Here is a 27,152-nt window from a genome sequence, read left to right as displayed (position 1 = left end):
AAGGCGAGGGGGACAGGACAGACACCTTTTGAGGCAGAAGTTTTGCAGTAAACAGTGCAAGGCCAACAGTTACAACTCAGTCTGAAAATCTGTTGAAGCAGAAGGCGGCAGCAGGAGTGTCTGTCAGCAGGAGGACACGCCGACAGAAACTTGAGGACGTTCCTGTGCTTTCTGTTAGAGCAGGAGTGAGTGATACCAGCATTATGAGCTTCTGACAGCACTGGGGAGCTCCGGGGCTGCSTGTGTAAATTCCAGAGACCAGTTGTGCATTTTCATGCAGATCTGTGCCATTGTAGCCCAGTCCAGATGTTTTGCAACTCTGCTCTTCTTATGCCTTTATTTTACACTTCTTTCCAACACAAATATGTAACTAAACATTGTCTTTTCTTTCTTAGCTGAGTCAAATGAAGAGAAAGACTGAGTRTTTTATAGCTGTTGAGGCAAATTCTGACAGTAAGGCTCAGATCTCGAAAGTAAAAAGCTCTTAAGAAACTTAATTTGAAGAAGATAATATTTTTATTTCTTGGTAGACGTGGAAGCAAATGAACACAAACTTAATACCAGGCCAAGAAGTTTATACGCCCATTGGGTATTTTCACTTTTGAATGAGTGATGTCTGCCTGAGTTGGGCACTGTGATCTCAGTGTTACATTTTAAAATGTGTTGCTGGTAGCACAGGAAAAGTTCATGATTCATACTGGGTTAATTTCAAGTTACCTTTCTGAGTTGTGAACAGCAGCTTTCCTGCACTTACTGATATCTGGTGTGGTACTGCCAAAGCAGCTGTGGGTCACAGAGAGGTTTCCATTGCAGTGCCTTGGCCAGGGAGGTGTCTATAATTTTGTTCCTAATGCTGTTTGAATAGCCACAAGATACCAAAAATGGTAACGTTTTGTAATTTCACTTCTACTCTTTACTCCTCTGCCCTGACACTTTGTGAGCTTTCACCCCAAAACTTGTGCTGGAGGCTGTGCTGGACTCAGGGTTTTTCTTTGGTTGTTTTTGAAGGAGATAAGTACCATGAGTTTCATCACATATACATATATATATATATATTTTCTACAAATTCCTTTCCTATAATTAATAACTGTAAAAATGAATCGCAGTTATATTTTTCCCCAGTGATTCCCTTGTTGTATTTTCCATTTATTTCTTCATTTCCCTTTTCTGCTTTTGTATTAGTATCTGAAGTTTTATATAAATTCTCAAACTTTTTTGCCTAAAGGAACTGTCTTTTTCTTGCTGTTAATATGTCATAAAAATCTRGCAAAATACTRCCTCTACTAGTTGCATGTTTATTTGGATATATTGAAGTTACATAAAGAAAAGGGACAAATCACTTCCAAACATCCAGTATTATATTTATAAAACAAAATTAACTTGCCTTTTGTTGATGTTAACATGCTGATTGCACGTTTGTTTTCCCTGTAGCATTGAGAGGATTGCAGTGGCATTCTAAGGTCATTTAAAATCATGACAAGCTCAGTCGGACAGAAGAAAGTCTCCTCCAGACAAAGGAAGTGTGGGTTCTGTCGGTCGAATAAAGATAACGAATGTGGGCAGTTGCTGATGTCGGAGAACCAGAAGGTGGCGGCACATCACAAGTGTATGGTGAGTGACCAGGAATGGATGGGATGGAGCTGGAAAAACGCTGCAAACGTGTGGAAAAGACAACCAGATGGGAATTGGCACACGTTTTTAACCACTGCTGTTGTTGAGTTTCATATCTGTAAATTGCTCTATCACTTATACCCATAAAAATTAAAATACAAGTTTTGTCTTTKCAATTTTAGCTGTTCTCATCCGCACTGGTTTCTTCACACACTGATAATGAGAGTCTTGGTGGATTCTCTATTGAAGATATTCAGAAGGAAATAAAGAGAGGCACAAAACTGGTGAGTCTCTGTTTTGGCTCTTGAAAATGGAGGAAATATTTTTATACCTTCCATAAAGTTTACAAGGAAGATGTTCAGTATATTTAGTCTATTTAATATTTTTTTGTTAGATTTCTGAAAGAAACCCGTGTTTTAGGGCCCTGGGAAGGGTGTTATTGTGCCTTTACCAGCATCTGGTAAAACCTAAAGTTTAAAGGTAAATGTTTGTCATTAGTTYAGATCCCCTCTCTCAGGTCTGTGCTGGTCTAGCCTGGTCCTTTGTGGGAGAACACATTCAGTGAAAAACCTGAGTGCACTGGGTTAGGTGAATGTATTGATGTCTTGGGCTCAGTTTGGCCTCCTTCAGGAGGTGCTGCTGGCCACATGGGCACTGACAAAGGGGACCTGTTCATTACCAGAGTGACAGTGACCGACTTGTAGAGACTTTCTGGTGGTGATAGATCTGTCTGAGAAAAGGTTATAGGTTCAAACCTTGGTACAAGTCACARAAGCTTTTAAGTCTAAATTTGGAAGTACAAGTCATTGATAACTTAATTATGTATTAACTATATTATTTCTAGTATCTGTGCATAGGAAGATTTTTTTAAAGAACATACATAATTTGCAGCTTATCAAATGCAACGTATACCTGATRTAACTTGGGAATTAGGATTTGGACAGCAGGACATGTGCCAATGGAATAACTATTTTAATACTCATTGGAAACATGGACCAATAAATCAATATAAAAATCTGTGTACTCTGTTTTRCAGACACATCATGGTGTTCATAAAAAGAGAGTTTTCTTTTAGTCATTTCTGCCTTTCAAAAACCTGAGGTTCTGACTGAGCTTGATTGGACGAGTATATTAGCATAGGCTTTTCAAAAGGACTTTGATCAGCAATTATATATTAAGCCATAATGTACAACAGATCTATGATATAAAATGCCCATACAAAATATATAACAACCAGGGAACGGTATATAACTGTACCATTTCAGAACTTGCAGAGGAGTAGATGGAGATGATCCAAGGCTTTGACATTTTTACTGTTCAGTTGACTTCGTTAAAATTGGATAACAAGCTGGTGGTATATGTGGTAACTTTGGTGGTTTATTTTTTTGGCATATTGGAGAATAGCAAGARGAACTCGACTAAATGAGTACAGTGGACAGAAAATGTATCCACAAAGATATGTATATATCTATGGAGTATCCTACACTGCACACTTAGATTTGGAATTGATTGTAACCTTTTGTGGGCATGAGCAATATGCAGGATACAAATAAGCGCCAGTTTTCTTGGGAGATGAGTTTACTGGGAAATGCAGAGATTTTTGGGAATATTAAGCCAGTAGAGAGCAATACAGAGAAAAATCTTGTGATATTGTCAATTACTTCCTTTCTTACCACAGTATAAGAAGAATCATGTGCAATTTAGAAGGAAGATAACTGGTGTTATCTACGTGTCTGATATAAGAAGAATTAATTAATGGGAAAGAAGAGCAAAGCAGCAGGCTCACTTTTAATCTTTTTTTGCAATACAAGTATAAAAAGCAAAATTTAGTTGAGTTGAAATAAGTTCATTGTATTTAACAAATATTTCACTAAATTCAGTGTTTTGGAAAGAACTTAAGGACTTGACTGTAGAAGAAAAGGTAAACTTGGTGGCTGATGCTGAGGTGAATTTGCAGGCCATCAGTATTCCTGACTGCAGGACTCATTCCCAACTATGTGTAATCTTTTTTTTCCTCCTGTCTTCATAATGTAATTCAGAATTAAACAGGTACAACTATGATTTAWTTTTTTCTGAAATGGTTGGTACAGACTGTCCTTGTGAGAGGGATATTTAGGTGAACAGCTGTGTCCCTTCATGTGATCTGTTCCACAAAAATAAATTATTTTTTTTCTTCATTGAGTTGATGATGGTGGTTGAGTTGATGAGGCATCTGATGGTTATTGCACAGTTGCACACGTGTAACAAATTTCTTAATTTTAAAAATAAATTATGAAAAACACCTGAGAGCAGGAAGAGTAGTACCAAGTGCATAAATCATGAATTGTGCTTTCTTTTTCTTTCTAGATGTGCTCTTTATGCCACTGTCCCGGAGCGACCATTGGCTGTGATGTGAAAACGTGTCACAAGACATATCACTACTACTGTGCTTTGCATGATAAAGCTCAGATAAGAGAGAAGCCTTCACAAGGCATTTACATGTAACTATTATTTATTTCTTATGTTTATTTCTTTATTTCTATTTTACATTCTTAGTTTAAAAAACAAACAAACAACAAAGCAAAACAAAACCCCACTTTGGAATCTAAACAAAAATTCTAATTGCAAAAAATTGTAATTATGATTGTGGCATTCAAAATAGTGATGTGCTAGAAAAGCATATTTTCACTGCAAGATTTGTATATCAGTGAGTCTTACAAGTGGGAGAAAAATGTACTGGCATTTGAATTAAAAAGATGAGTAAATAATCTGTGAATCGTGACTGACTTGACAGTTTTCAACTACTTTGTTTATAGGATTTTATGTCGAAAACACAAGAAAACTACGCATAACTCTGAAGGTAAAATTATTCAATATAAATTTTTCCCATTGTAGAAAGATACTTGGTTAAATTTCATTTTTCTGGAGAATATAAATGTTTTCAATAAAAATTAGAACTACATTTTTTGAGAAACAATGAGCTTGAAAGCCCATCTGATTTCTGTATTTTTTCTAAAAATTATTGTTTGATGTGGAGAAAAATCCAAAGCATAAATTTTAGGATGTTCAAAAGATATGATGCTCCAGAAAGCCAAAGTTTGGGTAGAAGTTATTCATTCCCTTCCTGGAAGAAGCTGGCTTATATTTGTAGTTAAGTATTCATAAAATTAGCRTCTGAAATATTTTGCCAGGTAACACCTGATTTTTGCTGCTGCTGATGTTCCTAAATATTCTCTATTTTTTTTACTATTAAATAGAGTTTAACTCTTGAAAAAAGAAGCAACCAATAGTAAGTGAAAAGGGTTGTGATGAGTTCACTTACAGATAAGTTTCTAAATAATTTTGTTTTTAAAAAAAGTTTTATGGATTTATTCATAAAAGCTGTGTGTCTTTGCAGAAAAGAATAGTGAAATGCCACAAATGTAGATAAATTGTGTGGTCTGTTAGAGTTTCGGATTAGTCGTGCTATTGTGTATTTATTACGGGTTTTTTTTTTTTTCTTCTACTGTGTCTGAATTTGGGTAAGCAAACATTTGGTAGTTTACATCTTGCATTGCTTTCAACTGAAATGTCATCAGATTTAACTAATGAGGACTAYGCAACTGTGTGCTGAAGGTGAACCTTAATAAATTACTTTAGTCTATGCCAAATGTATTTTTAAGGTAATATACTGCTTTTTATGCTATGGGTAGTAGATTTATTAATKGTAAGGTTTGGATATTATTTCAGTGTCCTGAAAGTGTCTGAAGGCAGCCAAAAATACCAAAGAAAATGGATTTTTAGATTTTTTTTAAGTCTGTTTAAATAATTATTGTGTGCTTATATATAAAACTCTCTAATCTTGCTATTATTAGGTTTAGACAAGAAAAATAATAAATATGTTATTATGGTTAGTTCTCCAAAAAGATGGGACCACCTTATCTTGTAATTAGGCACTTTYTTGTTTTGAGGGTTGTTTTGTGTGTTTGCGGAGGCAGAATATGAAAGACGCTTTGAATCCAGAGASATTAATCTCTAACTGATATTTAAAAATAATATTTTATACTTATTCACGAATGTCTCAGTGTTTGACATGTATTTAAAAATGCCTCCAGTTCTGCATGGAGCTCAAAGCCAATGCATTGCTTTTTCTGCTTGGGATTCCTTGCAGGATCTGAACTTGTGCTTTGCTTTAAGAGTTTTCAGAAGCCATTACCTCCAGTTTTATAGTGTCATTTTCTAATAGCAAAAGCTTTAAAATTTTATATCAATATATTGGGGAAAATTAGAGATAGTGGAGTTTTTATTAAATGTTGATGTTGATAGTTTATTAAAATATTAATCTTGACTCATATAAAGAGACTCTTAGATCGAGGATAGGAGAGAAGAAATAAACAATGTCACTCAGAAAATCTGCAGCCAAAGAATTCAATAGTGTATTATTTAGCATTCAACTTTGCACACATTTTTTTGTTTAAAATATTTACTTCTGTCATGCTTTATACTTTTACAAATAGCTTTGCACTTCTAGAAATATCTGTAGCTATACTTCACATTCCTGTTTTGTTTTTTATTTAATATTTCACTGAAATTCCACCACCCTTTACCRAAGAATATGTTTTCTTTTTAGTCCATACAGTTTAGGAAACTGTAGCCATAAAATAATAACTATTTGCAGTTGTGGATTTGATAGTGCCAGAATCTGGGCCTCTTTTGTGATAGACCACATTTAAATYGTAGAAAGAAGAAATTAGTATTGCATATGGCTGATATAATGCTGTAAGGAATTTCCATAGCAATGGTATTTTGCTACACTGAACACTAATTAAATTTAGTAGACAGAAATTACAGGGTGGTTTTCAGAATTTCTGAAAGGATTCGGGAGGTTTTTTTCCTTAATACTTAAATGCTCAGTGAAATGACAACTGGAAGGTGTTGGGTGGTGAGATTAAGTTTTCTTTATGTATTTTGTTTGTTTCTTGATGAAAATGTGAATGTCAAGGAGGTATTTAAATGTGAAAGAATGGTGGTGTGTGAAACCAGATAAAGGACTTGGCAAAGAAAAGTGACTAGACTAGGTAGGGAAACTAGATTTTAACGTAGTGGGTTTTTTTTTTAAATCTTGTTTTAGTTTCATTTTTATTAATCTTTGCTCTTAGCAGTGTTTYCTTAACAGAACAGTTAAAGCTTATCTGTGGTTCTGTCACCCAGTGTAGGTGAACGGAGACACTGGAACCATCAATCCTTTTTAATGGAAGTTTAACTGCTCCTGCTCTGGRTTGCTGTTTGCTTATGGATTAATTTTTTTCAGTGGTAGTAGTAGTATTTTATTGGGTTTTTTTTCCTTCCTCAGTTAAGAACATCTGTGGGTTCTTAGGCTTKCATCTTTGTATCCAGATTTAATTGTTCCAGTCCAAGTATTTTTATTCTGTCATTTATGTCACTGTATGTTCAAAGAGCTTTTAGGAGTGTTTGGTTCATCCAGAACAGTTTATTTTCTGTAGGCAGCAGTACTGCATGATACAGAGAGTTTTCCTTCCCTTCCCTAGAAAATAGATACTTTTGGGGCCATACTTGCTCTGAGATCTGGCTCAGGTACTTTGGTTAGAAGTTCTAGTTTAAAAGGACTATCTGTTGAACATTTTAAACAGTTAAAGTCTCTTGAGGCTGCATGGAAATGTTGAAGATCCTACATTGGCATTAAGACTTGATAGAAAGGATCACATAGATGGTTTTTATTGCTGTTATGAAATTCAAGTGGTGTGAAGATTCATCAGACTTGGTATSTACTCATGAAGACAAAATTAATGAGTGAATTAATTTTTCTTCACTTGACAGGAGTTGCTACCTTCTGCATTCTTTGAATATAAAAATGTGAAACATCACAGCAGAATACTGTGCTCTTRAATTCTGTTATCTTTTATCTATTTCAACAGATTGTTGGGTTTATCTAATTTATCTGTATGGCCTGGTCTTCAGGTGACAAGGAATAGGAAGACTGTATTTTCTCCTACATTTCCTTTGTATAATTCCGAGTGATTTTTCTCTGCTGTGTTCCCATTAACTGGAAAAAGGGCATCTAGATTTTTGCCTTGCTGGTTACAAATTTAACAAAATAACTGAACACCAAATAATAGCTTATTCATAATTTTAGGTGAGCTGTCTATAAATTTTCAGTACTTAATAGGTTACAGGAATTGGTGCCAGTGCTTTTAAATGATCACAGCTAAGTATTAGTTGAATTACTCTTCAATTTGATACAAWTGCGTTTATTCTTTTTGAAGAATGGAATATTGTTGAACTAAGGTTTTGGAACTGTTTATTGGAATTTGTTCCAATGTACTGGAAATAATTGTTGAAAAATGAAAAAACTGGCCTCTCTCGGTTCCCTGCAGGTGGGGCTGCCCTGGCTCATGTGTTGAATTTAAAACAAATTCAGCTKATCAGGAATAGTTTAATATAAACTAAGATAAGAATGTAATTTCATTCTGCTGTTACATAGTGGTAAGACAAACACTAACAAAGGCATCCGTGTGACTTCTTTTGTTAATGTTTAAAGCAGATGCTTGAGAACTGTGGGGTCAGAAAATAAAATGTCTGTGATTCCTGTTGTAGCTGTCTTCAAAGCCTCAGGGAATTATGTTTCCACAATGGAAATAAGGACATTCCCTGTCTTAGTATCTTCTTCATGTTATTCTAAAAATCAGACATGGAATCTGTGCTTCTCATACTGCTTAGTAGGTTGAGTCTGGGTGATATTTCTCTGAGACCTATTTAGAGACACTGCAATCTATAGCGTGCTGAGTACTTTTCCAAAGTGCTGTGAAAACCAGAAACTGGCAGGAAAAACATCTGCAACTTTTTGGCATTCTGGTTAGGTAACATTCTGATTCATCTTTGGATTCTTCAAGCAGTGCTTGTTCCTTGTTGCACTTTCTATGGCACTGGTCCCAGCACAGGTTTGTCTCACTTTGTTTGGTCACTTATAAATGTTTCTGTAATGTTGCAGTTTGGGGCCTTTTTGGTTTTCATGGTGATGAATTCTTCCCGGGTGCTGCTAACTCAGCCTGCTTGGTGTCTCCTGGAGAATGCTCTGGTGCAGCATCGAATGTGTACATGGTGTTCCTACRAAAACAGTTGGTCCAGGCAGTGAATTAGCAATGTCTCACTACAGACTAAGGAGGATTTGTGCAGAAGCCTCACACCAGGGTTTTCTTATGGAAAACCACACAGCTGATTGAAAAGGAAAAATGTAGAAGTTATGTGGTGAATGGTTTGTCCCAGCTGAGGAGCTGTCCTGTGGTGGTATAATTTTCCTTCCTGTCTAGGCAAGAGAGGSTTGGTCAGCTGCTCAACAGATTCATCAGACCAATGGTCATAAACTTTGTGAATGTGCAAATAAGCCAAGTGCATCATCTGTTTTCAGTCTTTGCCAGGGTTTSTTTGCTTGAAAATGCATTTAAATTGTGTGGTTATTAGGGACTATTTTATTACTTTTCTGTGTTAAATGTACTTAATTAAAGAAATAATTTCAAGTGCCTCATAACAAATAGCTTTTGGATGAGAGTCATCAGTTCCTTCAAGTATCTGGAGCTTTTGAAAAACTTATTAGTGGCAGGATCTAAGGGATAATTCAATTTTTTCCTCTCCACTGTAGTTTAGATATGTTTCATGTAACTTACTCTTTCTCTATTGAAAAAGATAACCCAGAAATTGAATCCAGCATTTTGGTTGTTAATTTCACATAATTTACTTATAGAGACCACTATTATTTTATGATCAGTTTACCTGATTTTGTATTTGTTTGCAAGAGGGTTTATGCAAATGTCTGGTTCTTATTATTGCTTATAAATGCATCCACATTTTTACTGGACCAACAAAGTTCTTTTGGGTTGTTTTTGACATTTCTTTCCAATTTAAAATAATGATGTTGGCACATCAGGTTTATTTGGTTTCGGCCATAGTTTAAGGATATTTTACTCCARCATACTGAAATACTCTTCTTTCTCWGTTGCATTCCATTTCTCTTCTACAACCATAATAAGATTGATTTTGTTGCTTGAATCTTTAGGGTTTTTTATCCCAAATGCACTGTAAAACTTTACCTGCATATCACATTCATATTGCAGCATGTCTCAGCACTTCTACATTCTATGCTTTGGCTTCTTTTTATGTCCAGTTGTACTTGCAAATATATTTTGCTAGTAGTTCTGGTTTTTTATCTTCCTCATACAAACTCAGTCTCCTTTGTTTCTGGCTCTATTACTCTGTTGTTTAAGGTAATGCAGGATGTCAATATAGCAGTATTTATTGTGCACATCCTCTTTTACTTGTTCTTTCACAACTCTTTAATCACATAATTCTTTATTACTTTGCTTTAACCTGGCTTTTCAAAAGGGGTGATTCCATGTGTATTTCAAGCTGATGGCAGTATGCATCAGTGATATCTTAACCTCTTCTCTGCCAAGCCTTATTTTAAACAGCAAAACATCTTGATCCTTTTTCCTTCTAGTCGTGAATRAAGGAGARTTTTTAGATTTCTCTCTGAAGCTGKATCTCCCTGTTATCAGTTGATGTAATGGAGCATTTTGCCAGGCTTCCTTCTGTGGTGCTTTGTGCTGTTCATGGATTTCTAAAATGCAAATTAGGGGCTTGTTGCTACTCATCTGAATTTACAATATCATATTCCTAGGTGCTTTTTAAAATGCAGATTGTTTCCTCTTGATTTCTACCCTTACCCTCCTTCTCAGGCCATACTGTCTATTGAGCTCTTTCCAAATCTAGATTTAGGGACTTCTGAGTGAAGCTCATAGAAACCTCCTCTGAACACTTTWGATTAAGTCACATTGAGAATATTGATATTTTAAAAATCAGTGCAGTAATGGGATATGGGATGGGGGCCATTTGAAGAATATCTAGTGAATCTCAGGGGATTCAGAGGATGGGTGATATCCAGATAAAACACCACCTGGTCAGGGAGGAGTTGAACAACTTTTTGTGTTTTCCTTAGTTCAAGCTGTCATGAGAAGTTGGAAACACCCAACCATCTGATCCCAGGGACACAGGGTAAGCTGGCAGTGGGCTTGAGGGGAGGGATAGGGCACCCACCAAATTATAAATGAAACATGAAGAGCATCCAGGGCTGGTGTGTTTGAGAGCTGATGACAGTCTCTCCCTGTTCTCTTCTGCAAGTTCAAGGTGCTCTAAAAATGAGAGGAGCTTTAATGTTTTGAATTATCAGTCTTGGAGGATTAGATGTGGTAGAGCAGATCCTCACATCTTGGTGGTGTTACTCTATAGGTCCACATCACTTGAAGCTGAAGATGTAAATCTTCAAGGCATTGTATCCTAGTGAAGGGGTCATGTAGCATCTGGATTTCAATGAACTCTGAACTTTACCGAAAGTCTTCATTTTGAGCACAGAAGGGTTCTCCTTTGAGGAAAGCTGTACAATCTTGATAGGTTTTTATCTTGTACTGAAAGGATCTTTTAAAAATACAGTATTTTTACTTTTCAAATCTTAAATATACTAATAATTGCAGACTGAAAAATAGCTCTTAAGAACTTACTCTCTTACGAGACTGTGACATTTCTCACAAGAAGTTGGWTTTATAAGGTGTGCTTTGGTTTTGGCAATTATGACTCACTTTGTTTTGTAAGTGGGACTATAAAGAGTTCAGGATGTTTTAATATAGAAAATAAGGGTGGACTGTGAGCTGGGAAACATTTTGGCTGACAGAATTGACAAGGAGCTTTGGAAAAAATAAGGAATGTTGGTGAGTGGATTTTGTTTTGCTTCATCAAATAGAGTAGGGAAATCCACTGAATTCTTTTGGAAGGAATATTGTTAACCTTTACTGATGTCATTTAAAGGGTCATGGTTTCAATAGTCACATTTTTATAAGACTGTTCTTCTATAAACACATCTGTGTTTCTGTAAATGTAAAAATGGAGACAAATATTCACAAATTTCCTTGAATAATTGGTGGAGGGTTCATATGATAAACAAGATAAAAGAGAATTCTTCTTGAAAGAGGTTTTCAGATTGTAATGAAATTTGCCATATGCAGTCTAAAAGGTCAATATCGAAATTGCATTATCTTGCTTGGGGAATTTAGCAAGTGATTATAAATGAAAAATAATGTCAGTTAGGAAATTCTGAGAAGAAAATGTAAAATGTATTGTTTCATTAGGTAATCTATGTCATGTATTTAGTTTTTTCAGAGTCAAATAAATGATGCTTTTGACATGTAATTAAAGAAGAGTATTTTATATGTGAAAATATAGGGATGTTTTAGCCAGACTGATGTGTCGTAGTAGCAACTTGGGCAAATCTGTACATAACTGAATAATCTGTAAATTTRAACCAAAATAATTTGCTGATCTATATAAATTTCAGTATAATCTGTTGTGATGCATTTGGATGAGTTTTCTATCCTTCCTTAATACCTGAGCAGAAGATGTAGCTTTCTTGGGGATTAGKGACAGATACAATCGATGGAGCTGAACAGGATTTACTTGTGTTCCAGGCTGGGGCTGGGGCTTCAGTTGTCTTCTGCTCCCAGCTGGTGGCTGTGGAATACATTCAGCACTTTGACTTGCAAGTTTTGTGCAGTTGAGTCATTGTTACCATGAGATAGCAATGTGATCTGAGTTTTATATCATAATAGGTAAGAAAGATGAGTGCTGTCAAAGCAGCATTTAGTTTCCAGCTAAGATGTCCTGTCTGGATACTAAAACCATATGGCAGTATCCATCAAGTGAATGTTCCAAGTCTTCTGATTACTATTTCCTTCTGTTTGGGGGCTCATAGTGATGTTTGTGGTTTGGATTTTGAGAAAATAAGTCCTTCAGCAGGATCTATTTATGTTTCTTCAAACAAGTCCCCTGAAATATGTTTGTGATTCGAGCAGGGGTGGGTGCTACAGATTAAAAGAGAAAAAAGGAGGATGCTTCTTTGAGTAGGAAAGTTGTTAGTGACTGAATAGTGCTGTTGTTAGATGTAGTTATCAGATACAATTTAACTAGATCATCCTGGAAGCAATCTTAAACTTTCAGAATTGATCTGTATCTTCTATTAGAGCTGTGAGTTGTCCAGAGGACAGTCTGACCAAATGCTGGACTCAGCTCTCTGTAGCATTCACAGCTCAGCTGACCTTTATAAAGGAACTTGTCAGGCCTCTTTGGTATGTTTGTATTAAAAGTATGTGTTTTTATACTCTTAATGGTCTGGAAGTACTTGATATGGGATGTTGTCAGTGTGGATGATTTTCTCTGAACTGGAGGCTGCTTTTAGCTGCAGATGTAAAAATATTCTGTAATGACATGAACTTGTAGGTTTTTTTGTGGAGGCAAAGTACATATTAGTTTTAAAGCTTGATGTTAATATTATAACCAATGGGTGAATTTTTTTTCTTAAGTCAACGGGCATCAATTAATAAAGGAAGGAGAGAGGTGTAGTTTGGGTACACTGGCGTACTATCAAGGGCAATTTACTTTGGAGTTATGCATCTCAAAATAATAAATTAATAGCATAATTCATGGGGGAAAACACTTTCCAGTTTCAGTGTAGTTTAAATRAATGTTATTTTCAGTGAAGGTGGAGATACGTATCTGAGGACACATTTTAGGTCTGAAAGTAGAAGTAAGAAACACTAAACCTTCATATATTATGTCATAAAGATACAAAGCTGTGTGACGTCTAAAAAAAAGTTTTCAGGATCTGCAGTTGCATGTTTGTAATAAATAGGAAAAAGATGCTATTTGCATTTCTGACCAAAATTTAGAAAATACAAGCTGTGTTTTTTCTTACATGGTTTTGGTAGGTTGTGGGGACTTTTTGTTTGGTTTGGGTTTGTTTTTTTGTAGTTTGTTCTGTGCAAAATTTTGGGGAATCTTATYTAATGATGTTTTCTGACTTCTAAAGCAGATCTAGAAGAAAATATCAATGAACACGAGTTGGAGCCTTCACCTCCCAAAGGAAAAAGGAGGGGTCGTAAGGGAAAGCCAAGAAAAACAAATTTAAAAGGGCAGTCAGAAGACACTAGATCCACGTCCTCACATGGCACAGATGAAATAGAAAGCAGTTCCTATGTAAGCAGTAAATATGCTAAACTTCTTAGAGGACAAAATTGCATATTTCTTCTCTGAAATATAAGTTTTATTAAAATTTGCATTTGTCTGAGCCTCCAGCTGGTGGCCACAGGCTTTTAAAATTGCAACCTTATTTGTAACCCAGCAGTATATTTTAGTAAAATGTTTTTCTTTCAGAGAGACAGGTCTCCCCACAGAAGCAGCCCCAGTGATACAAAACCTAAATGTGGATTCTGTCATGCAGGTGAAGAAGAAAATGAAGCTAGAGGAAAGCTTCATATATTTAATGCCAAAAAGGCTGCAGCACACTATAAGTGCATGGTGAGTAACAGTATTGTTGTTAACCAGTGTATTCTGTGAATTTTGCCTGAATTGTTATTTTGGATTTTAATACAGTACCCTCAGATGTAATTATGCATGAGTATTGTCTCTGTATGCTGATGATCTCCTTAACCACTGAAGTGTTGCAAAGTGAGCAATTCATTTATTTTCACTGCAGGCAATATGAATAAAAGTTGGCTTCATGCTAAGAGATGGAATTAGCTCAGGGAGACTCTTTAGCTTATTAAAAATGCTCCCTTAGCGTCTAAATGCATATGRAGTATTTAAAAAGGAAAACAAAACAGTTCTAACTAAAAGAATCCACTCCAAAAATAAAACAACTTCACAGGCATTTGGGCACAATCTGAGAGGATTCCATGAACTTCATTAATTTTCTGACCTGTGGATTCAGGCTGTGTGACTTTTTAAGTAGACTGTTGGATAAGTAAGTTCTAGAAAGCTCTTGTATTTAGATGATCACATTTACAGAACTGTCAACTTGAATAGGATCTAATTGCAATGAACATGAGCAGACAGTGCCATCTTTCATATCACTCGTTCTGAGGATAACCAACTTAAGTTGTACCTCAAAATGTTGTACCTCAAAATGAAAAAAATAATCCAGGCAATCTGTGGAGTACCATTGATTTTGAGTACCCAGCCTCACTAAACAGAGAGCTGTGTGTGCCAGCAGCTTTGAGTCTTACCTAGCAAAGTTCTTTGCTGCTTTGTGTACCTGAACTTCAGTTTTAAGACAGTTAAAGCTGAATATACCAGGATGAYGATGGAAGGGATGGTACTTGTGTGCTCTGTTGTCATCTCTCAGGACATCACTGCCATATTGACATCAGGGTGCCATGAACCTGAATTACATATATGTCACAGGGAAGGAAATGGAATATTCCTAAAAAGTTAACTAGTGTAATTCATAATACTGCCCTTTTGCTGCTTTGTTTTCATCCTGTCTTTATTTCTCGTCTATTCCTCTGTCTTTTGAAATATATTTCTCCAAGGCAACGACTGTAATTAAAGCAGTCAGGTGGGGATCAGGAGTTTAATTGCTCAGCACAGGGTTTTTCCTACTTTGTTGGTAAAGCACATGCTATCTGAGATCACAAAACAGGATGTTCAGTGCTCAGTTGTTCCTGCCCAGAAAAATTTCCAATCATGTTGGTGACCTGACATTGTTTTGACTTGCTTGTTTTACAGTTGTTCTCTTCTGGCACTGTCCAGCTAACAACAACTTCAAGGGCAGAGTTTGGTGATTTTGATATCAAAACTGTACTTCAAGAAATCAAGAGAGGAAAAAGAATGGTATGTACCTGCAGAATGTGGTGAATGTGTTAATGTAGGTGTGTGTAGCTCTGCCTCCATCCTTTTGTGAGCAATCTTTTCCATCTGTTTCTAAACACAAAATTAAAATATGTTGTTACTTGTGGAAAGGGCAGCCAGATAGGAATCACCTATCATAATTAGTGGTGTTTGGGCATGTGGTATTTGGGATTCTTTATSACAATGTACATAATTATTATTGTAATAGAATCATATGATTCATAATAGCCATGCTGCAACTAAGAGAGTAACAGCTTTGGGCCTGTGTKACTAAAAACACACAGTGTGAAGCTGCATATAAAATTGGAGAATATGCAGTTCTTTCAGTGAATATATTGTGTGATATTGAAAACAAACCGGTGTTTCGAACTGTTTTGGTGTTTTAGTAGGAAAACCTATTTAAAGTCTTAGAGATGAGGATGTTGGTAAAACATCACACTGTATTTTATTAAAATTCAGGATGTTTTTAATGTGCTAAGAAATTTATGGGGGGTCAGGGAGAGAGCAAACAATTAGTAATATTGTCCCTTGAAAAAAATAAGACTATTCATATATTAGCATACTAACTTCGGCAGTAAAATTACCTTAAAAATTCAATAACATGTATTGCAATCATATAGCAATTTTCTATGGAAGGGATAGTAAATCCTAGTGTTGATATTTTAATGGGTTGGTATKTTATAGTTTCTGGTTTACCATGTCTTTGATTAACTTTTCATTGGAAGGATGATCTGCCAGAGGAATTACTCTGTTCCAAAAGGTTAGCCATAAATATGAGGAACACTAAGCTGAATCCTAAGAGACAAAAGACTGAGARGCTGAATGTTGCTGTTCTCTTCTTTCCCCTGCACAGAAATGCACACTCTGCAGCCAGCCTGGTGCTACTATTGGGTGTGAAATCAAAGCCTGCATAAAAACATACCATTACCACTGTGGAGTAGAAGACAAAGCTAAATACATTGAGAATATGTCACGAGGAATTTATAAGTAAGGACCTGTRTAATTGTGGAATTTCTTATGAAAGTAAAGATATTACATGACACTTTTTCTGCCTAACTTGGATAGTAAATAGATTCTTAAAAAAGAGGATATTATTTAAGTTAAAATKATATTTTTAAGTAATCATTAACTTTACAAAATATTTCAGTTACACTGCTAATTGAAAATTTCTGTAGTGTCATAATACAAGAAATGAGAAAATTGACTTGTACTGTATTTTGCTTCTCCAGAAATTTATAATTTAGATCAAGAAAATTGATTCCTCCATATTAATCTGTCYGTAGCTTCCTTGTGGGGCTTTTTGGACCCCATAACTTTCCATCCTTCCTGAGGAGCTGTGACTTGGCTGCAGCTGAGTTGCTGTGCTGTGCCCACGAGAGGGCATTCGCTGAGCAGTGCAGTGGCAGTTCTGGAAAACTGGGATTGGTCACAGTTTTGTTGGCTGCTCTTGAAYCTTGTTTTCCCTTTCAGTTTAACTAACACTTGACTGAAAACCATTAATGACTTAAGAGTTTGCAACTGACTTGTAGCACATCTCAGAACTTACTAAAAGTCAGGTTTTGATGGATATTTTCAGTGTAAATCCTCACTGTTTCTTTTATTGTGCCAGACTGTATTGTAAAAACCATAGTGGAAATGATGAAAGAGATGAAGAGGATGAAGAAAGAGAAAGCAAAAGCCGTGGCAAATCAGGCACTGACCATAATGACATTCCTCAGCAGCAGCTCAATGGAAACTAGGTATGGAAGTTACTCCTGACAGATCTGTTACCAAGACTGAAACACAATATMCAATTAATGTAGTTTATTGCAGTGAAGTATTTAAATCTAGTGTATGCAGAGTACTTTTTATTGGCATACTGTAGAAGGATGGGGAGGATTTGTTGTTTTTTAAATMCAGCTGACTTTGTAACAGTGTAAGAAGAAAGGCCCTCATTTCTATTGCTAAATGTAGATGTAATGTCAGAGCTGCGAAATGCTTTTCTGTATGATTTTAAATTTACTATTGTTTTCATCATTTTTTAAACAGGTTCAAGGGACAGAGTTATAGAACTGGGAATGGCTAAGACATCATAACTACTAATTCTTTTAAATTGTTTTCTAAAAATCAGAAAAGGGTTAGTAACTTTTTACTACCCGGCTCTGTTAGAAATTTCATTGAACTGCCTGAAACGTTCATGTGTGTGAGCCTTCAGTAAGTGGCAGAGTTTTACATGTCAATATTATGTAGTTTGTAGTCTGCAGTGTCTGGAAAAAATGAAACACTATATAAATGATATGTAATATGTACAGTGTCAAAAGTTAAGGCAGACATTGAAATGAAGTAAGATCTATATTTCTGGACTGAATAAAAACCTTAAGATTTGGAATGTGTAAGTTGTTTAGTGGATTCACACAATGAGGGAAGGTCTTAGCTAGTTTAATTAACAACATGGACAAGTCCGTGGTGGCAACGAGCTGGTACTTTGTGAATTTTGCATTTTCTTCCTGCACAAGTTCCGGAGGCTGTACATGGGAAAGCCGCGCTGTTTTTGCTTGGGAAGCACCCAGTAGGAAAGGACTCGGTGTACACGAAGCACGCTTGAACATTTCAGGTTGTTCCTGTTGTGATTGCTCATTCCGCCCAGCATTGTTTGCGGGAGATGTACTTGAGCAGCTGTTGGTTCTGAGCTGTGAGCTTTAGAACTCATGCCAAAGGGCTGTAGTTCATTCTTTCCCCAACGACCCACCTCTCTGTGTCCTGATTTACAAAGAACACTTCACCAAGTGTGATTAAAACCTTACTAGACAGATGTTTGGACTTTGCAGCCCAATCTCTTTTACTTCAGAGAGTTACAACTCTTAACTCACAATGGAAWTTAGCCACCATATCTGACGTCCATACCTCAGGTGTTCTCTGTTGTGTGGAACACTTCATGTTTTGTCAAGAAKATGCATAAAGGTCCCATATTCTGTAAGAAGAATGAGGAAACAGCCTTTTTTTTGCTAGATTGGTATTTATTTTTTAATCATATGACCACTATATGAGAAACTTCACGAATCATCCTTATTGTTTTAGTGATTTTTTCCTCTCTGTCAAGTCAACAATCACATCATGGAATTCTACTTGCTAGAATTTGATATTCCTTTAGGGAATGATCATATCTAGGCTATACCAAACGTAACAGAACAGTCCTCTGACTGCTTTCAAAACACCTTGTCATTTCTAATGGCTACTGGCTTCTACAATTGGTCTGTTAAAGCACATCCTCAGACTTACTTAAATAAAACCAAAAAGCTGAWTCTAGTCCACATGTTTTGTCTGTTGCTACCGCATCACCTTATTGTTTGTTTAGGGTTTTGAATTGTTTCACTCTGAACTCCCAACAAAACTTCTGGATCTGAAGGAAGGAAACAAGCAAAAGACACTGATTTGACTATAAACTGCTACAGTTCTTCTGTGATTGGTATTGCAAAAACGGTTCATTTGTAATATGAGTTTCTGTAGCATTTTTTACTTGTATTTTTAAAMGATTTAACGTGTGTCATTTGTCTTCTTATGCATTCCCTTAATGTCTTGAGGGACTCAATTACTGTATATTGGAGTTTCTAACATTTTACCTGTTAGAATTCAATCAGTTCTGTTTGCTTTCCTGGAGAATAATGCCGTTTGGAAAGAAATATTGCTGTGTACAGAAAATATTCAGTTACTGCTCTAAACATGATGCCATTGATCATTTTTATTTTGTATTTGTAACTTTCAAAATTAAAAGCGTGACTTGAATTGCAATGACAGATCCATTATTGAAATTGTCTATYAAGGTGTTTTGTTTCTCCTAGAATTAGGAACATTTTTCAGCCACTCAGAACAGTTTGAGAATGAAAAATAGCATCATTCAGTATTTAAATTACTTCAATTCGTGCCTCAGACATGGCCCTCCCATGGAAAAAAGGCACTTTGTTTGCAGCTACTGTATTTAACTAAGTTTGCATGGGGTAGATCTGCCAGCATACTGACTGTACTTCAGACTGAGCTCTAWTTCATTGTGTATCAGTGGCTTACTATAGTATTCAGTCCAATTATTCACCTGTTACGGATAAATGACCCTGTTCCATGCCTCAAAGAACCAGAGCAGCACTTTACCTTCAGGTAGCAGAAAMGTGAGTGGCTGGTTTTACCCTGTTACCCCTGTGTGCTGAAATGGCTTGGCGAAACTGTCATCAATTCAGAATTCATGGAAGCAAAGTCAAAAGCAAAAACCTTTTCTTACAAGCCTCAAATTTGTCATAACTGACTTCAACTCATGTATGCTGGGTATAAGTGCCTTACAATGTAAAAATTGTATTTATATGTTCCCAAGTAGCATCACCTGCTGGGGAGTAATTCTGTCGTGGTGTTAATATTTAGAAGAAATGTACCTCAGCAGTGTATTTACTGTACATCTCTTATGTCCTTAATTGTAGTTTTAAAAAGCATGACAATGTATGATAGTATACAACATTTACATCATTTTTTTTAAAGACAAAATACTGCCATTACTATCTTTTTATGTGTATTTTAGCTTGGAATTTCAGACAGTCTGTCTGAATTTTTGGGGGTTTGGTTTTTTTTCTTTTTGGTTTGTTTTTTGTTTTTTGTTTTTTGTTTTTTGGTAAAGCAATGTAATCTGTGCAAGCATATATTGAAGATTACTCTGGAGCATCTACTGCCTTCCCAGAAATGTTAGAAACAATGAAAGTGCTCTGTAGGTGAACTAGATATGTTTAAATTAGCTAGTTAAATTAATACAGTCAATTCGTTACTGAGATTTTTTTTACTAGGCACCTTCTGCTTTCATCTCACAATCAGAGAATTCAACATCATGAATTCAACCAAACTTGTCTTAAAAAACTGGTTTCACTTTATTTAATTTTTTAAAATTTTTGTTATTGTTATTTTTTGCCTTGGGGCATTTCTTTTGCTCACAAGAGGACTGTGTGTTGTTTAAGATGCCTGGAACCCTCTGAGAAGGGAGGTTTCTCCCCAGCTCCCTRTACCTCTCCATTAAGAGATCTCCCCAACACACTGTGTCTCTGTGGTCTCACAGATCTGTGATAATGCTGTTCCCAGAAAGGACTGTACCAAGGAGGGATAACAGCACAAACAAGGATACTGCTCCATATCTTGAGGATACAGCTGGTGCAATGCCAGATCCCAAGGTGTGGTCAAACCCCACAGCAGTGGGCTGTGCTGTCCCTCCATTTAAGGGAAGGGGAAAGGCTGCTTCAGTGTCAGTTCAGCTCCCTAGCATGAGGTGAGCAGAAAATGTCCTTCAGCAGGAGTTGATCCACAGGAGGTTCTGTCATAAGGCTCTAGTGGGAGTCACACCTACACTCCACAAAGTCTCAGCTTTATGTACAAAGAGCTGTGCTGATCTGCAATGGTTTGAGTCTGCCAAATCTGGCCCTAAAATGTAGTAAAGCAGAAGAGAGTTTGCCTCTTACTCCTGCCTATAGGAAAAAAAACTTCATGCTGAAATGGAGTGAAAAATGAAGAGGTGATAATCTATTTGAAATAACAGACTTATCTGGCAGGTGATAATCAGTGCATTCCAAAAATATTAATACGCTGAATCAGATTGACAAGAAAATTAATACTCATTAGATGAAATTAATCTGAAGAGAACTGAAAGTACTTGATAGCAATTAGTAACTCTTCTTCCATGTCACCAGAGTCAGATTCCACTATATTAGTGATGGAGGTGAAAAAACCAGGACACAGCCCTTGATTTATATACTTGGTGAAGCAGTTCCTACATGTGCATATGTGTGCACAGCCATTAGTCAGCAGTGACATCTCAGCCTTTAASAAATCCTGGAGAGCTGTTGCTTGTCAGAAAGCACTCAGGTTAGGCCAACTTTTACAGCTTTTGCTCTAGCATACATTTACATTAGGTGTAAAGACAAGGAATGTATGGAAGAGGGTAAATGCATTCCTATCTACAATGTTATGTATATTTTGTTCCTGTTATATTGGCTTTACTTCCAAAGTTGTAGTTTGCAGTATTAGTTTCTTTTTAATGGTATCCTTGCATATATATATTCAATAAATGAATTATGAATTTCATTTTTGCATATCTGTCCTTTTTCCAAAAGATCACTTTTGAAACTGTCATTTTAATGCATAAATGCAGTATTTCCTGTTGAGGTTATAGGCCCAGGAAAACATTACCAGGAGAGAGRTGAGGAGGCATCATGCTTACAGTGTGGCACTTGGTGGCAATTGTGTGTTGGTGTTCCTAACTCTGCACTGGGTAAGCTGCTTTGGATTTACCACGACTTAATGCAAAGTGACTGACTTGCTGGAGGTTCCCTTTCTCACCTTTCAAGAACTCTCATTGTTTTGTTTTTTTTTAACCAAGAGTGAATTTAAACTAAGAGACCAAGGGAATGCAGAGTATATCTTGGTTTCAGCTGGGACAAGTTCATTTTCATCTAGCAGTGCTGTGTTTTGGATTCGGTGTAACAATACAGTTGATAACACACTGATGGTTTAGTTGTTGCTAAGTAGTGTTTATACTAAGTCAAGGACTTTTTAGCTTCTCATGGCTTGAGGACACAAGAAATTGGGAGGGCAGAGAGCCAGCACAGCTGATCTAAAGGGTTATTCMCTACCATATGGTGTCATCAGCTGGGGGAAAGCTGGACAGGGCTGCTGTTCGGGAACTGGCTGACCATGCATCAGCAAGTGGTAAGAGTTGCATTATACATCACCTGTTTTATATATTCTAATTATATTGTTATTGTTATTTACATACTTTTCTGTCCATTAAACTGTCCTTATCACTACCCATGTTTTCTCACTACTCTTCCAGTTCTCTCCCCCATCAGTTGGGAAGGGCAGTGGGTGAGTGGCCAAGTTGCCAGCTGGGTTCTATGACAGTGCAAGTTAATCACACTGCACAYGAGCAGCTGCATCCAGGATGTACTTTGGAACCATAGAAATGTAGCATAAGACATGAATAAAGCAAAGGATCTCTTGGAAATCACTGGATTTGTCCAAATGTGTAACTGCCTAGAGCAAGACAGCAATACCTTTCAGTGATTTTAAACTATCAAGAAATGTGCTGGGAAAATTCAAAAGAAGAAGGGTACTATTGCCCTATTGATGAAGATTTTATTATTATGTCATYACCTTAAACAAGGAGTTGATTTAATGAACATAGTAGATAATTACTGTGATCTGAGAACAATCATATCCCATCTGCACTGACTTCAGTGTCAAGAAAAAAATTTCAAACATCATGTTCAGTTAGGAGTTGCCAAATGATCAGGTCTTGCTGATTAAGTCATAGAATCATCGAATATCCTGAGTTYGAAGGGACCCACAATGATCATTGAGTCCAGYTCCTGGCCTGGCACAGGACAACCCCAGAAYGTAATTATTGGTGCTGTGATCCTCCTTTGCAAAGGTTTCCTGAAAAGGCTGTTTAGGACTAATATACCAATGTTTATGATGGGAGTAGTTYCATCACTTGGCTTTTGATGCCATGGAAATTATTACTGGATGCATGTTTACTTAATTTTCTGGATATTTTTCGTGGTTTAATCCAGTCAGCTGAGAGCTTTTGAAGAACGTGCAGGATGTTGTTGARTAGCTCTGTTTCATGGATGTGATTTCTCACTGGAGTAGCTGGACACTGAAATCTTCCAGCAATGGAGGGGGTACCCATAGGCACAAGAGGAAAAGACTTTCATTGTCCTTGATGTCAGAGCAGAGCAGTGAATGCTTTGAGGCCTCTCAGGTCCTCACTGAGACAAGCTCTGCTTGCCCTGCTGTAAGGAATTGCAGCATAAACACAACAACTGGAGTTATCCTCGTGCCTAAGTCGGACACCCCAAGWGGTAAATCACTTCCAGCATTAGAGACAAAGGCGTTGCTGTAACCTCTGATGGCTCAGCTTGTCTCTGCTTCCTCCTGCCTGCTCAGAACTCGGGGTCAATAGTTGAAACTGGAAAACTAATGGAAAAGGGAAACGTATCAATGAGCTTCTAAAAGAAAAATCAAATACTGTTAATCTGCACCAAGTTAACAAGCTCCTTGAGCAGAGGAGAAGCAGTGAGCACAGCTTTATTTCTAGTGTCTCTAATGACTTTATGTCAGATAGCAGGGAAATGTGGTCTGACGCCAATTTAAAAGTAAGATTATAAAAACTGTTTGGAAAACCCTACTCAGAGTAATAATTTAAAATTCACACTTGCAGAGATATAACTGAGGGGGATTCTCTGCAGTTCTGCTCTAATTTGAGATTATTTGGTATTTTCATTAACAATTTGGATGTGATATGCTGATTAAATTGTAAGGAGCAYCAGACTTGAGCTAACTACTGACTGAGCAGAAGACAAACACAAGTCAAAGTGAACTTGACAACTTCAAAAGAGTTAGCATGTGATGCAGTAAATCCAGCGGTGGATTTGACAAATGTGTATTTGTACACTTCAGCARAAGCCACGATGGGCTGAACAAATACAGGATGGGACAGGACAGGCTGCTATGGTAGCAGTTGTGCAGAAGAGCTCTCCTGGGGTTATAGCCAGTCACCAGCTGAACATGATTCAACAGCATCCTGTTCCTGAAAAAAAAMCCCAAACATGGCTGTGGAATGTATGAACAGGAATGTAATCTGTAAGATACATAGCATGGTCCCTCTTCCTCATGTGGTAGCAGAAAACCTTGGGACGTGGTATCTGCACTTTTGGAAAACGCATCAGCTGGGGATGACTGGAGAGAAGCAATGAGAGGGGTGACAAGAGGGATGACTGGGCTGGTTTCAAGSTCATGGGAGAGGTGTTTTAAAATCAGTAGAGGTAGGTACAAAGAAGGAAATAAACACTTTTTCCCACTGCTGCCAGTAGGACAAGAAAAATATATTCTATTGCAGCAGGAAACATTGAGCTGAGACATCCAAATGGGTGGTTGGCCTTAACAGCGGGACCAGCAGAGCTCTGGAATACCTTTCCTGGGCAGGCTGTGGAATTCTGGAATTTGAGATTTTAAAGGAAGAGTCATTGGGCATGGTACGGGGCTGGCACAGATGAGAGTTTGAGGTGCAGAGCTCAAAGTTTGTACACTGCCCTGTGACCCTCTCACASCCAGGCCAGACTGAGGGAGTCAGAGCTGCTCTGGAGTGAACACTGCGCTGGCAGAGCTCTGGAACACACCCTCAGTGCTCACAGCCATGYGTTTCCTTTTTCATCCCTTCTTTTAAAATAGCACTTGTGGTAACAGTGTCTGTGGGCACACTGGCAGAGTGGCCCAAGTCTGCAGAGTCAGTACGAACTATCTGACACCACCCAGTGTGAGGCACTCTCCATGCTTCCATKTCAAATTTTTGGGAGTACTTCATCTTTCTCATATCTTAAATGTACATTTTTGTTGTGTAAAAATAAGCAAAGTGACAGCAGTACTTTATAGTAATGTGTGGGATTAGTGCACACAAACTGCTTCTTAGTTGTGTGTGTGTGCACTGGATTGATACAGAGTCTGGAGTGGCTGATCTCTTACCCAGTTACTGTGGCAAGAATCTTAAAACTTTTTCTGAATTTTTGCCAGAGATGGTATCTCTTTGTTTAAACCAAGTTCTCGGCTTTTATTTCTCCTAAAACAACATTCCAGGCGAGAAAAAAGCAACCAGGGCTGGTGCTGCCCAGCTTTTCATACTCTGGTTGTGTGCAGGTTGCTTGGCACACATGCAAAACCCAATTTCACACTGCAGGCCAAAAGAAATTCCATATTCCTGTGCAAAGRCTCCCATCAGGCTCTGCCAGTGGAGAGCATTTCAGAGGCTTGGGGCAGGAGGAGGAAGAAACTCCCTCCCGAACCATACACTAAAAATAGGCTGATGCTGTGGAAACGGCTTTGCTGWCAACTTCCTTCTGGCAGGCAGCCATGCAGCTGCCCAAGAGTTTTAAGCTTGGATACCTCTCCAAAACAGTCACTGAAGTTAAGCACAGTTAGCAACGCTTTTAATCTTACTATTCCCTGCTGTGTTGTCTCAATTTCAGCTTCTTCCACAGTGCAGGTATCTTATTCAGGATCTAGGGTCAATGTTTTTTTTTTAACTTAAACTATACTTGAGACTGGCACTAGCAATCCCTGGAGTCTGCAMAGTTCAAAGCAGAGAGGAGGCCTTTAATCTAAAACTGAAATGCTCAGGTGACACATCCAAAAAAGTGTTTTCCTGCTGAGTAAGAACTGCAGTAGCTGGGCTGCAGAAGGTTTTAAAATTCTCTGAATTGCTGTTAACAAAACATGTTTACATCCTGGTGTCTTGATACARAATTAGAAAGTTGGTTCCTTAAATCAGACTACTTTAAAAAAGAATAAACACAAGACTCTGGGCAGTTGGATTGAATGACAGCAGTGATTAATTTAGGCATTGAAGCCTATGAGCTATTTGAATTCGCCATAATTTCTAGTGTTTTTGCTGCTTATTAGTGCCAACATTTTGCCCTGAAATAAATCATGTCACATTCTTCTATACATTTTGAYTATGACAACTGATGTTTCAGTTTCAGTATCAAGCTTCTTTCTTTGTTTCAATAGTTGCTGATTGTTTACACATAACAAGATTCACATTTTCCTTTATCGTGATTTTATAGGAAGAATTTTTCCAAGACTAATTAATTCTCTGGGTCATTTTCAGCTATGAAAATCATCAGGAATCACTGATATCACAGTAATTTTGCATAGCTGGTTTTCCCCYCTCAATTTTCTATTATTAAATACTCAGTTTTTATTTGAATCCTCTGTATCCAATTATCTAGTTTGTGTAGCAATTAAACAGAAGATCAGTGTCATTGTGCTTTACATTCTCTTTAAACTCTCATCAAGGGCAGGACCACACTAGTCTAAGTTTGTAATTTAAGATGCATTTGGCCAGAGTTCAAAAAGACAGGAGCTCTAGTCTGTCTCACTTCCCCTTGGAAAGCCTTTCTGAAGCTGCCAAACAATATTTACACCAGCAGGGAACTGAGTTTTGGAAAACTTTTCCAGGCTCTGAAGAAACCAAGCAACCTGAGACTTTGATAAGCCTTGGTAAATTCAAAAACTCTTGATGCTATCACTGTGTAAAACTTGTATTAGCCCATCAGATATCACAGATTTACAATTTGAAGAATGGATTTCAGTTAAAAGAGCAGAGGTTTGCAAAAGAAGTGTTATTTGGAGCGAAATTCTCCTGCTGTCGTCTCTGTTGAACACTTTATGATCACTGACATTTCTGCAGCTACAGGTACAGGTGCTCTGTTCTGCATGAACATGAACATGCTGTTCACTAAGTCGTGTTGGTGTCTGCAGCCAGACAGCTTTAAAAAGCATCAAGCTTATTTCTTTTTCTGGGACCTTCAGCTTTCCAGCTGTCTGGAGAGAGGGTTCAGGTGAGGTCCTGTTTTCTCTGTCCCAGAAACAAGGTTGCTGTGGGTCTGGCAGTCCTCTGAGTGCAATTCTTCTTCTTCCCATCCCTGTTTCATGGGGCTTTTTGAGGACAGATTTCTGAAGGGACTTTCCACTGGCTCAAGCAGGATTTTGGGTGCGTGACAGCAGGAATTCTAGCTCCTACCACCTGGTCATTTAGCTTGGGACTCTAAAGATTAATTTGTTTTCCCTTTTAAACATAAACTGAGTATTAATAGCACTCTTCAACTGAACTATTGGACTCTGTCCTTGCCAGGCATGCACCCTTAACACAAATCCAGATTCACATCAGGTTTTACTCCTAGAACTGCATTTTGTATTTGAGAATCTGAATTACAGTCTTGCCAGCTCGTACCATGCAACTCAAGACTTGCAAAGAAGAGAAGAGCACTGAAGTGCAGCTC

The 27,152-nt window shown here is 37.3% G+C and overlaps 1 protein-coding gene across 3 annotated transcripts in view; it reads left to right on the top strand.

Annotated features, from left to right (window-relative positions):
• The first annotated feature begins 1,431 nt into the window (after positions 1–1,431).
• Positions 1,432–27,152, top strand: part of PHF6 (PHD finger protein 6) — a 30,046-nt gene continuing 4,325 nt past the window's right edge. Inside the window, exons 1-10 of one of the 3 annotated variants that reach the window (XM_057377951.1) lie at positions 1,432–1,611; positions 1,794–1,895; positions 3,958–4,091; positions 4,407–4,450; positions 13,499–13,662; positions 13,840–13,983; positions 15,193–15,297; positions 16,169–16,302; positions 16,925–17,054; positions 17,344–19,083. In XM_057377951.1, the coding sequence (XP_057233934.1) occupies positions 1,474–1,611; positions 1,794–1,895; positions 3,958–4,091; positions 4,407–4,450; positions 13,499–13,662; positions 13,840–13,983; positions 15,193–15,297; positions 16,169–16,302; positions 16,925–17,054 (1,095 nt within the window). In that variant the 5' untranslated portion in view covers positions 1,432–1,473 and the 3' untranslated portion in view covers positions 17,344–19,083. Of the gene's footprint in view, positions 1,612–1,793; positions 1,896–3,957; positions 4,092–4,406; positions 4,451–13,495; positions 13,663–13,839; positions 13,984–15,192; positions 15,298–16,168; positions 16,303–16,924; positions 17,055–17,343; positions 19,084–27,152 lie in introns of those variants that run through there. The other 2 variants (XM_057377949.1, XM_057377950.1) reach the window with 2 other exon arrangements.

Source organism: Malurus melanocephalus, unplaced genomic scaffold, assembly GCF_030028575.1.
Source record: "Malurus melanocephalus ecotype Western Australia unplaced genomic scaffold, MMel_1.1 scaffold_335, whole genome shotgun sequence".
NCBI classification, from domain to species: Eukaryota; Metazoa; Chordata; class Aves; order Passeriformes; family Maluridae; genus Malurus; species Malurus melanocephalus.
Note: the sequence above shows the minus strand (reverse complement) of the source record. Positions and strands in the feature narration are given on the sequence as shown.